Source organism: Macaca mulatta, chromosome 15, assembly GCF_049350105.2.
Source record: "Macaca mulatta isolate MMU2019108-1 chromosome 15, T2T-MMU8v2.0, whole genome shotgun sequence".
Classification (NCBI taxonomy): Eukaryota; Metazoa; Chordata; class Mammalia; order Primates; family Cercopithecidae; genus Macaca; species Macaca mulatta.
The window spans coordinates 63465568-63476219 of NC_133420.1; the positions used below are offsets into that span (position 1 = coordinate 63465568).

Below are 10652 nucleotides of genomic sequence, written 5' to 3' on the forward strand. Positions count from 1 at the left end.
TCTCCTCTGACTGTATATTTTCTTTTCTTTTTTTGAGACAGTCTCTTTCTCGCCCAGGCTGGAATGCAGTGGTGCAATCTCAGCTCACTGCAAACTGCCTCCCTGGTTGAAGTGATTCTCATGCCTCAGCCTCCTGAGTAGCTGGGAGTACAGACGTGCACCACCATGCCCGGCTAATTTTTCTGTATTTTTAGTAGAGACAGGGTTTTGCCATGTTGGCCAGGCTGGTTTCAAACTCCTGGCCTCAAGTGATCTACCCGACTCAACCTCCCAAAGTGCTGGGATTACAGGCATGAGCCATTGTGCCCAGCCAAGTTTTAATTATTCTTATAATTTATTTATATTTATTGTAATTATTCTTACTTTATAATTTATTATTATAAAAGCAGAAATTCTGAAGTTGAAAAATACAATTGACAACTTAAGAATGCATCAGAGTCTATTAATAGCAGAATTGATCAAGCAGAAGAATTAGTGAGCTTCAAGACAAGCTATTTGAAAATACAGAGGCCGGGCACAGTGGTCCATGCCTATAATTCCAGCACTCTGGGAGGCCCAGGCGGGTGGATCACTTGAGGCCAGGAGTTTGAGACCAGCCTGGCCAACACGGTGAAACCCCGTCTCTACTAAAAATACAAAAAATTAGCCAGGCATGGTTGTGGGTGCCTGTAATCCCAGCTACTCAGGAGGCTGAGGCAGGAGAATTGCTTAAGTCAGGGAGGTGGAGGCTGCAGTGAGCTGAGATTGCGCCACTGCACTCCAGCCTGGGCAACAAGAGCAAAACTCCATCTCCAAAAAATAATAATAATAATAATAATAATAATAATAATAATAAAAACTTCTTTTAGGGCCGGGTGTGGTGGCTCACGCCTGTAATCCCAGCACTTTGGGAGACTGAGGCAAGCGGATTACCTGAGGCCGGGAGTTCGAGACCAGCCTGACCAACATGAAGAAACCCTGTCTCTACTAAAAATACAAAATTAGCTGGGTCTGCTGGCGCACGCCTGTAATCCCAGCTACTTGGGAGGCTGAGGCAGGAGAATCACTTGAACCTGGGAGGCAGAGGTTGCGGTGAGGTGAGATTGCGCCATTTAGATCAGCTTGTTGCTTGGGCATGGGCAGCTTGGGCAACGAGAGTGAAACTCTGTCTCAAAAAAAAAAATTCTTTTAAATTATTTTGGTCTCTGTTAAATTTATCTGATAGAATTCTGAATTCCTTCTCTATGTTATCTTGAATTTTGTTGCATTTCCTCAAAACAGCTATTTTGAATTCACTGTCTGAAAGGTCACATATCTCTGTTTCTCCAGGATTGGTCCCTGGTGCCTTAATGTTTGTTTGATGAGGTCATGTTTTCTTGGACGGTCTTGATGCTTATGGATGTTTGTCAGTGTTTGGGCATTGAAGGGTTAGGTATTTATTGCAGTGTTTGCAGTCTGGGGTTGTTTGAACCCGTTCTTCTTGGGAAGGCTTTCCAAGTCTTTGAAAGGATTTGGGTGTTGTGATCTAAGCCACATCTGCATTAGGGTGCACCCTACGCCCAGTAATGCTGTGGTTCTTGCAGACTCATAGAAATACCATCTTGGTGGTCATGGATAAGCTCTGAAAGAATTCTCTGGATTCCTAGGCAGGGGCTCTTGTTCTCTTCCCTTACCTTCCCCCAAACATGTGGAGTCTCTGTGTGTTGAACTGCCTGGAGCTGGGGTGGAGTGACACAAGCATCTCTGTGGCCACCAGCACTGGAACTGCTCTGGGTCAGACCTGAAGCCAGCACAGCCCTGGGGCTTACCCAAGGCCCTCTGTAACCACTACCAAGCTACCGCCTATGTTTGTTCAAGGCCCTAGGGCTCTTCAATCAGCAGGTTGTAAAGCTAGTCAGGCTTCTGTTTTTCCCTTTAGGGCAGTGAGTTCCCCCAGGCCCTGGGTAGATCCAGAGAGGTGTCCTATTGCACTGCTGTGTCACACAGTTCTTCCCACTCTTCCCTCCCCTTTCCATAAGCAGAGGAGCCTCACCCCATAGCCACCACTACAAGCCCACAGGGAGTACTGCCAGGCTACCACTGATGTTCAGTTAAGACCCAAGTGCTCCTTTTTCTTATATATTTATTTCTTGAGACAGAGTCTCTCTCTTTGGCCCAGGCTGGAGTGCAGTGACGTGATCTCGGCTCACTGCATCCCCTGCCTCCCAGGTTCAAGCGATTCTCTTGCCTAAGCCTCCTGAGTAGCTGGGATTACAGGCAAGTGCCACCACACCCAGTTGATTTTTGTATTTTTAGTAGAGACAGGGTTTCATGATGTTGCCCAGGCTGGCCTTGAACTCCTGACCTCAAGTGATCCACCACCTTGGGCTCCCAAAGGGCTAGGATTACAGGCGTGAGCTACTGCGACCAGCCCCAAGTGCTCTTCAGTTAGCTGTGGTGAATGCTGCCAGGCCTGGCCTGGGACTCACTCTTCAGGGCAGTGGGCTTCCCTCTGGCCCAGTGTAGGTTCAGAAATGACATTTAAGAGTCAAGGCCGGGAATTGGGGAACCTAAGAGCCTGCTTGGTGCTCTACCCCGCTGTGGCCAAGCTGGTACCTAAGGTGCAGGACAAAGTCCCCTTTACTTTTCCTTCTGCTTCTCTCAAGCAGAAGGAATCTCCCCCTGAGGCCACCACAGCTGGGAATGTGCTGGGTCTCACCAGCAGCCAGTGCGTCTCTGAGTCTCACCCAAGGCGCACAGCTTACTACCTGGGTGTCGCTGCTGGCTTTTCAGGGCCCAAAGGCTCTTTAATCAGCAGGTGATGAATCTGCCTGGATTGGATTCTTCCCTTCAAGGCAGTAGGTTCCCTTCTGGCCCAGGGTATGTCTAGAAATGTGTAAGGACTAGGGCCTGGAATGGAGGCTTTCTGACTCTGACTAGTGCCCTATCCTACTGTGGCTGAGCTGATATCCAAGATGCAAGACAGAGTCCTCTTTAGTTTTCCCTCCTGTCCCCAAGCAGAAGGAAGAGTTTTCTTTTGTAGCTGTGAGCTGTCCTGCCTGGGGTCGGAGAAGGGGTGATGCAAGCACTCCCTCAACCAGCTGGCTGGTATCTCAGTAGGTTGCATGCCCCCCAAGTCCAGTGGCTCTGAGCCCAGTTCAGCACCAGGACTCGCCTAGGAATTGTAATCTTTGTGGCCTTCAAGTTCACTCAGGGCCCCAGAGCACTGGTGAGGCTTGCCGAAACTCAAGCTGCAGCTGCTGGCTGGACAATTCCCCTCTGGCTTGGGCCAGTGCAAATGCTTCCTCTGTGGTCAGGCAGCAGCAGAGTATAGTCTGGTTCTGTGACAGGGCAGCACTGAGTTCAATGCAAAGCCTCACAATCACTGGGCTCTCCTTCCCCAAGCTCATATATAGAACTCCATGCTATGTGGCTGCTGGAGGATGCTGGCAGCATGGGTAATTCAAGATTGTCTTTCCTACCCTCTTCAGTGCCTCTTTTGGCAATATGAAGTCAAAACCAGGCACTGTGAGTGCTCACATGATTTTTGGTTCCTATGAAGGTGCTCCCCTTGTGTATATAGTTGTCGAACTTGGTTTTCCTGCAGAGGGAAGACTGGTGGAGCCCTCTATCCAGCCATCTTGCTCTGCCCCCTCAATTTATTTATTTGCGTCATTAATGGCAGGTAGAAAATAAATCAATAAAATAATAAAAAATAAAATAACAGCCAGGCACAGTGGCTTATACCTGTAATCCCAGCAATTAAGGAGGCAGAGGCATGAGGAAAGCTTGAGCCCAGGAATTTGAGACCTGCCTGAGCAACATAGTGAGACCCCATTCTCCACAAAAAAAGAAAAAGACTAAAATAAAATAAAATACAAATTTAAAAATAGCTGGGCACAATGGCTCACACCTGTAATCCCAGCACTTTGGGAGGCCGAGGTCAGAAGATCACTTGAGGTCAGCAATTCGAGACCAGCCTGGCCAATATAGTGAAACCCCATCTCTACTAAAAATACAAAAATTAGCCAGGCATGGTGATGGGTCCCAGCTACTCAGGAGGCTGAAGCAGGAGAATCCTTGAACCCGGGAGGTGGAGGTTGTAGTGAGCCTGAGATCATGCCACTGCACTATAGCCTGCACTATAGTCCTGAGCAGGACTCCATCTCAAAAAAAAAAAAAAAAAAAAAAAATTTAAAAATATGGAATAGGCCGGGCGCGGTGGCTCAAGCCTGTAATCCCAGCACTTTGGGAGGCCGAGACGGGCGGATCACGAGGTCAGGAGATCGAGACCATCCTGGCTAACACGGTGAAACCCCGTCTCTACTAAAAAATACAAAAACCTAGCCGGGCGAGGTGGCGGGCGCCTGTAGTCCCAGCTACTTGGGAGGCTGAGGCAGGAGAATGGCGTAAACCCGGGAGGCGGAGCTTGCAGTGAGCCGAGATCGCGCCACTGCACTCCAGCCTGGGTGACAGAGCCAAACTCCGTCTCAAAAAAAAAAAAAAAAAAAAAAAAATATATATATATATATATATATATATATATATATATATGGAATAATGTCTGACTAGCTCTCTAGGTCAACTTGCTCTAGCCAAGTTGACACATAAAATTAACCATCACAGGCCGGGCGAGGTGGTTCACGCCTGTAATCCCAGCCCTTTGGGAGGCTGAGGCGGGAGGATCACCTGAGGTCAGGAGTTTGAGAGAGCCTAGCAAACATGGCGAAACCCCATCTCTACTAAAAGTACAAAAATTAGCCGGGTGTTGTAGCGGGTGCCTGTAGTCCCAGCTACTCAGGAGGCTGAGGCAGGAGAATTGCTTGAACCCGGGAGGCAGAGGTTGCAGTGAGCCGAGATCATGTCACTGCACTCTAGCCTGGGTGACAAGAGCGAGACGCCGCCTCAAAAAAAAAAAAAAAAAAAAAAGAAGAAGGTCCGGGTGCAGTGGTTCACGCCTGTAATCCCAGCACTTTGGGAGGCCGAGGCAGGCGGATCACGAGGTCAGGATTCGAGACCAGCCCGGCCAACATGGTGAAAACCCGTCTCTACTAAAATACAAAAATTGGCTGGGAGTAGTAGTGCGCGTGCCTGTAGTCCCAGCTACTGGGGAGGCTAAGGCAGGAGAATGGCTTGAACCCAGGAGGCGGAGGTTGCAGTGAGCCACTGCACTCCAGCCTGGGTGACAGAGCAAGACTCTGTCTCAAAAAAAAAAAAAAAAAAAAAGAAATTAACCATCATAAAAATGATTCCATTTGAGACCATTTGAATGCAGAGTGAGCCCCGCCAACAGGTCTGAGACTCTGAGAAGAGAAAAAGTCCAAGGGGTGTAGGTCTGGGATTGAAAAAGAGGCTAGCCAGGACTTCCAGGACAGTAGAGGCTGAGGGAGAGAATAGTGGGTAGGGAGCCCCTGGCCTGGGTGGGGTGACAGGGATGAGGAGAGCACTTGACAGCCTATCAGGAAAGAGCCCTGGATTCTCAGGGAGACAGAGATTAACCTGTGTAGAATTCCTCCTCAGCACTCTCCCAGGGCAGATCAAGGGCCACACAATTATTTCTGAAGGGTACTGGGTGAGAGATTAAGACAGAGTTCCCACCCTTTAAAGCAACAAATGCCGGGCACAGTGACTCACGCCTGTAATCCCAGCACTTTGGGAGACCGAGGTGGGAGGATTGCTTGAGCCCTGGAGTTCAAGACCAGCCTGGGAAACAAAGTGAGACCACATCACCACAAAAAATTAAAAAACAAACAAAAAAACCTCCCCACGTGTGGTGGCAAGCACCTGCAGTCCCAGCCACTCAGGAGGCCGAGGCGGGAGGATCCCTTGAGTCCAGGAGTTTGAGGTTACAGTGAGCTATGATTTCACCACTGCCCTCCAGCCTGGATGAGAGAGTGAGATTCCATCTCAACAACAACAACATCGAAAAAGCAAAAATTGATCTGAGCTAGGAGAAAGGCAATAATCAATGCTTATAAATTACTGTATGATAGATGCTGGCGGTGATAGGGTATAGGGAGGTGGCCAGGGCAGCAGAGGGCAAGCACTGAAAAGATAGAAGAGAGGCTAGTCATATGTAATTGGGAAGCCCCAGAAAAGTGATTTTTGTTGGGATCCTAAAGGGCTACACACTAAGAATAAAGGTGGAAATAGACTAAAGCCTAATTTTGAATCATATAATGCCTCGATTGAATTAAAGCAATCCAGGCTTTCTAGTGCCCTTAGTCTAGCTGCTTGCCAAATGCAAAAGTAGATTCTTTTTTTTTTTTTTTTTGAGACGGAGTTTCACTCTTGTCACCTAGAATGGAGTACAGTGGCATGATCTTGGCTCACTGCAACCTCTGCCTCCCGTGTTCAAGCGATTTTCCTGCCTCTCAGCCTCCCAAGTAGCTGGGATTACAGGCATGTGCCACCATGCCCTGCTAATTTTGTATTTTTAGTAGAGACGGGGTTTCACCATGTTGGTCAGGCTGGCTGGTCTCAAACTCCTGACCTTGGGTGATCCACCTGCTTCGTCCTCCCAAAATGCTGGGATTACAGGCGTGAGCCACCACCCCTGGCCTTATTATTATTTTTTACATTAGAAACGGGGTCTCACTTTATTGCCTAGACTGGCTTCAAACTCCTGGGCTCAGGTGATCCTTCTGCCTCAGTCTTCTGAAGTGTTGGGATTACAGGCATGAGCCACTGTGCCCGGCCAGGATATGTTTCTTTCTTCTCACTTTACTGGCCTCTCTTTTATCCCCAGTCCCTCAGACTCATATTCCTGGAGAAAGTTCTCAATGTAGTTGGCTTACTAGAAACAATTGTAAGGAACCTCCAACTTTCCCACAAATGAGACACAAACTACCGTAGCTGCATGGGCAAATACAGTAGCCAAGTAACCTTGCCTCCCCTGTTCCTTCTGCCTCCTTTTCTGAGCCTTGCCCAGATCACCTTTTCCTTCCTGGCCATGAGGTTCCTCTCTTAGACCTGGGACGGGTCCTCACCTGCTTTTGCGGAAGACCTGAGGGAAGCGGGTGCTGGAGGAGCTTGATGCTTCACAGCTCTGAGCAGATGTTTACCTGCTGATCTAGCAGATGCCTGAGAGGTGACCACAGGGGTACAGAATAGGGGACAGACATCGCCTTGGTCGGTGCCTGGGAGGGGCCTCAATTCCACCCACCAGGGGTTCCTTTCCAGCCCCTGTTGGATACCTCCAATGACATAGTGGCCCTGAGTTTCCACCCACTAGGAGCAGCCCTACCCTAGGATCTCCACCTTCAGGGCCAAGCATGGACTGGAACACTAAGAAGGAAACAACAGGCCATCTTCCTCTCTTTCTCTCATTAAATTGTGAATAATAATGCATTTACTTATTCTCCCACTTAAAATGTTGTTTAAATCCTTTGAAGAATCTTGCAAGGTAGCTTGGCTAGACAGCAGGCAGGACAGTCCAGTGCCTCTGGTGGGGGAGCCAGGGTCTTCCACTCGCCTGTCTTTTGGTCCAGCAAGAAGGCATTTGGATTGATGGTGTAGTCCTTTGTCTGGACATCGCTGGCAGTGGTGACACCCCCACATACAAACACCTTGCTGTCTCCAATGGAGCATATAGCATGGGACACATCCAAGGGGCAGTTGTTGGGCAAGAGAGGCACTGAGGTGGTCGTCTTGCTGGCCTTCACTTTCTGCAGATTGATTTCCACGCTCTGCCGGTGGCTGTGCACGCAGAGGATGTTGTCCTGTTGGAAAGAGAGCAGGGGCCGGTGGTTGAACTCAATGGGGAAGGTGATACATTGGACGACGTCCCCAGTGCTAGTGTCAAAGCAGTCCACCACCCCGACCCGGGAGATATAACCTTTCACCAAGCACCGTCCAGTGACAATGTACAGATGCCGGTCACCTTTGGTGATCACGGCGGTGCCATCCATGGGGATGCTCATCTTTCCTGCCAGGCACCAGACTTCCTTCCGCTCATCATAGCGATAGATGTTGGAGACATACCGCCTTGGGGCAATGCTCCCGCCCACTGAGTACACCGTCCCCCCACAGGTCACCATGGTGTGGAAGACAAGCCCGATGGGCAGGTCGGGCAACTTGGTCCAGGAGTTGTCATCCATGTCATACCGCCAGGCTGTCTTCAGCCCTGAAATCTGCTCAGTGGTGCCACCAGAAATGTAGATGTAGCGACCAGCAGAGGTGGCACTAAGTGCTGCTGCCCGATAGGGCATGTCTGAGAGCTTCATCCACAGGTTCTCCTGGATGATATAGGCAAACACTCCATCATTGAACTGGCCGTGGGCCTTCTGGCCACCAAGGATGACCACTGAATCAAGCAGGGCCCCTTTCCGCTGGTAGACCAGCAGGCTGCATGGCCGCTCCTGCTTGCGGTCCATCAGGACATTCTCAATCAGGGTTGCATGGGATGAGCTGTTCTCCATGCCCACCAGCTTGTTGCTGGCAAACACCAGTGTCTTGTTGGAGACGGCATTGAGATTGATGTAATTGAAGAACTTCTTGAAATACTTCTCCCGCTCCTCCTTCCGGAAGTACACCCAATTGATAAGTGCACTGAGAGCCTGGTCTTCATTGAGCACGTGAAGGTTTTCATCACGGAGCAGGCGGCCGAAGATAACAGGGGGACAGCGCATGAAGTGCATGGAGCCCTCAGGACTGGCCCAGTAGTGGAAGTTGTCGCGAATGCCTGAGTAAGCTAAGTCTGATACCTCTTTGAGCTCAAACAGCTCGGCCAAGAAGAGGTAGCGCAAGCAGTTGGCACGGCGGATGGACTTAATAAGGAAGTCGTTGCAGTGAACTCGAAGGCGTGGTGTGTTGAAATACTGAGCCCCACGAAGCAGCTCCTCCACGTTTTGCTCGGAGATCACCACCTTGCCGCTATAGAAGTAGTCCAGAAGCTGGTCCACTGTGACCGGGCTCAGATAACTGGAGTCAATGGTGATGAAAAGCTCATCGGTGGTCTTCATGTCATTGCTGGAGATGAGGCTCCTCACCAGCGGGGAGACAGCAGCCAGCACGTTGCGATGTGCAAAGAAGACGTGGTGGTCCACGCTCAGGGCCATGTCCCAGTACTCTTTGCGTTTCCTCTGTCTGTTCAGGTTCTGCAGCACGAAGCTGTTGTAGTTTTTCTCGGTGAATTCCAATTTCATGGTGCTTCTTGTTGGTTGAAACAGATCAGCAGCAGGTACTGGAGAACAGACTTTCTCAGGCCTTTGGGATTCAGATTGATGGTTGTTTGCAGAGCGGTTGACCAGGGAGAAGAGAGGGTGGGTGAGAGGATGATGTCATAGAATGAATGAGGTCATCACAATGCAGGCCTCCCTGAGGCCTGTCTCAGAGGCACTGGGCCTTCCTCCCCTCTGATCTCTCCAACCTGCCAAGACCACATACCTTAGCAGGACCTAAAGCCCTGGGCCCAGAGCTCAGGAGGAACCTCAGGGATGGGCAGCAACTTGCAGCTGGGACTTTCAAACCACAGTTCAAGGCTTCTGGAATGTTAGAGCCAGTCTGGGTGGGACAGTGGGGAGCAGTTTGTGTAGGAGAGATAAGGGGAGGTGGGGAAAGGGAAGAGATATCAGACCTTCTGGAAGAATCCTCCCATTTCGAGGGAAACTGAGACCCAGAGAAGAGAAGGCACTTGTCCAAAATCACATAGCCAGTTGGAAGCAGAGCAGGGCTCAGAACTTGAGTAACCTGGCATTTTTCCTACCCTTCCGGAAGCTCCTGACTACCCAGATTTCCCCAATCTCTGACTCTCAAGTCTCCAAGCACTCTTCCTGCCGAGGCTCCTGGGCATCAGAGAAAAGCTCTGTTCTTTGGCCTCTGACCTTGGTGGCCATGGACATCATTCTCCTTCAAAATAGAGAGGTGGAGGCCGCTCCCTGGAGCAGGGACGCAGGAGTTAACCACAAACGGGGGCATGGGAGGGTCTTTAAAGCCCGGATGATTTCAGCTCCGTGGCAAACTAGAATATTCCCCCCACATTTCCAGGTGTCCAGTTGGAAATTGTTGGGGGCTTCAGTGGGTCAGCTTTCTCCATCAAGGGAGGACTTGAGCGAGTTGCTCAGACTTTCTAAACCTCAGTTTCCTCCTCTGTGAGATGGAACTAATATTTGATAGTAGTACCCGCTTCAAAGATTATTATGAGTTTATTTCTATTTTTATTTTTTTGAGACAGTGTCTCGCTCTGTCACCCAGGTTGGAGGGCAGTGGTGCGATCTCAGCTTGAAACTGCCTTTGCAAAATTATGACCGAGACAGTGAAAGAGATTGAACTTAACTGACTCCATCTTGCTTCTAACCTCCAAGCTGTCCTTGTTCATTCCTTGGCAAAGGCTGAACTAACTTTGGGAGAAACCTCTATATATAGTTTATAGTTTAAACAAAGACAGCCCTTTCCCAAAGCAGACCTCCTTCTTGCCTAGGGACTAGATTGCCTTTGTAGGACTAACATTAGCCACAAGATTAGAAATTATGGTTTAGGAGTCATGTAGCTGGAGGCTACAAGATTCTAACCTTCCCTAAACTAAGACCAGTGCTTGAGATTCTTTTTTCTTTCTTTCTTTCTTTTTTTTTTTCTAGACAGAGTTTTGCTCTTGTTGCCCAGGCTAGAGTGCAATGGTGTGATCTCAGCTCACCACAACCTCCAACTCCCAGGTTCAAGCGTTTCTTTTGCCTCAGCCTCCTGAGTAGCTGAGA

General features: G+C 49.5%; 1 protein-coding gene across 1 annotated transcript; it reads right to left on the reverse strand.

Moving 5' to 3' along the window:
• Window positions 1-7264: 7264 nt before the first annotated feature.
• CCIN (calicin) lies at window positions 7265-9232 on the reverse strand. Its single transcript, NM_001198698.1, is given in 1 exon segment — window positions 7265-9232. A coding segment is annotated over 1 exon segment (1767 nt). The 5' UTR covers window positions 9105-9232; the 3' UTR covers window positions 7265-7337.
• Window positions 9233-10652: the final 1420 nt, after the last annotated feature.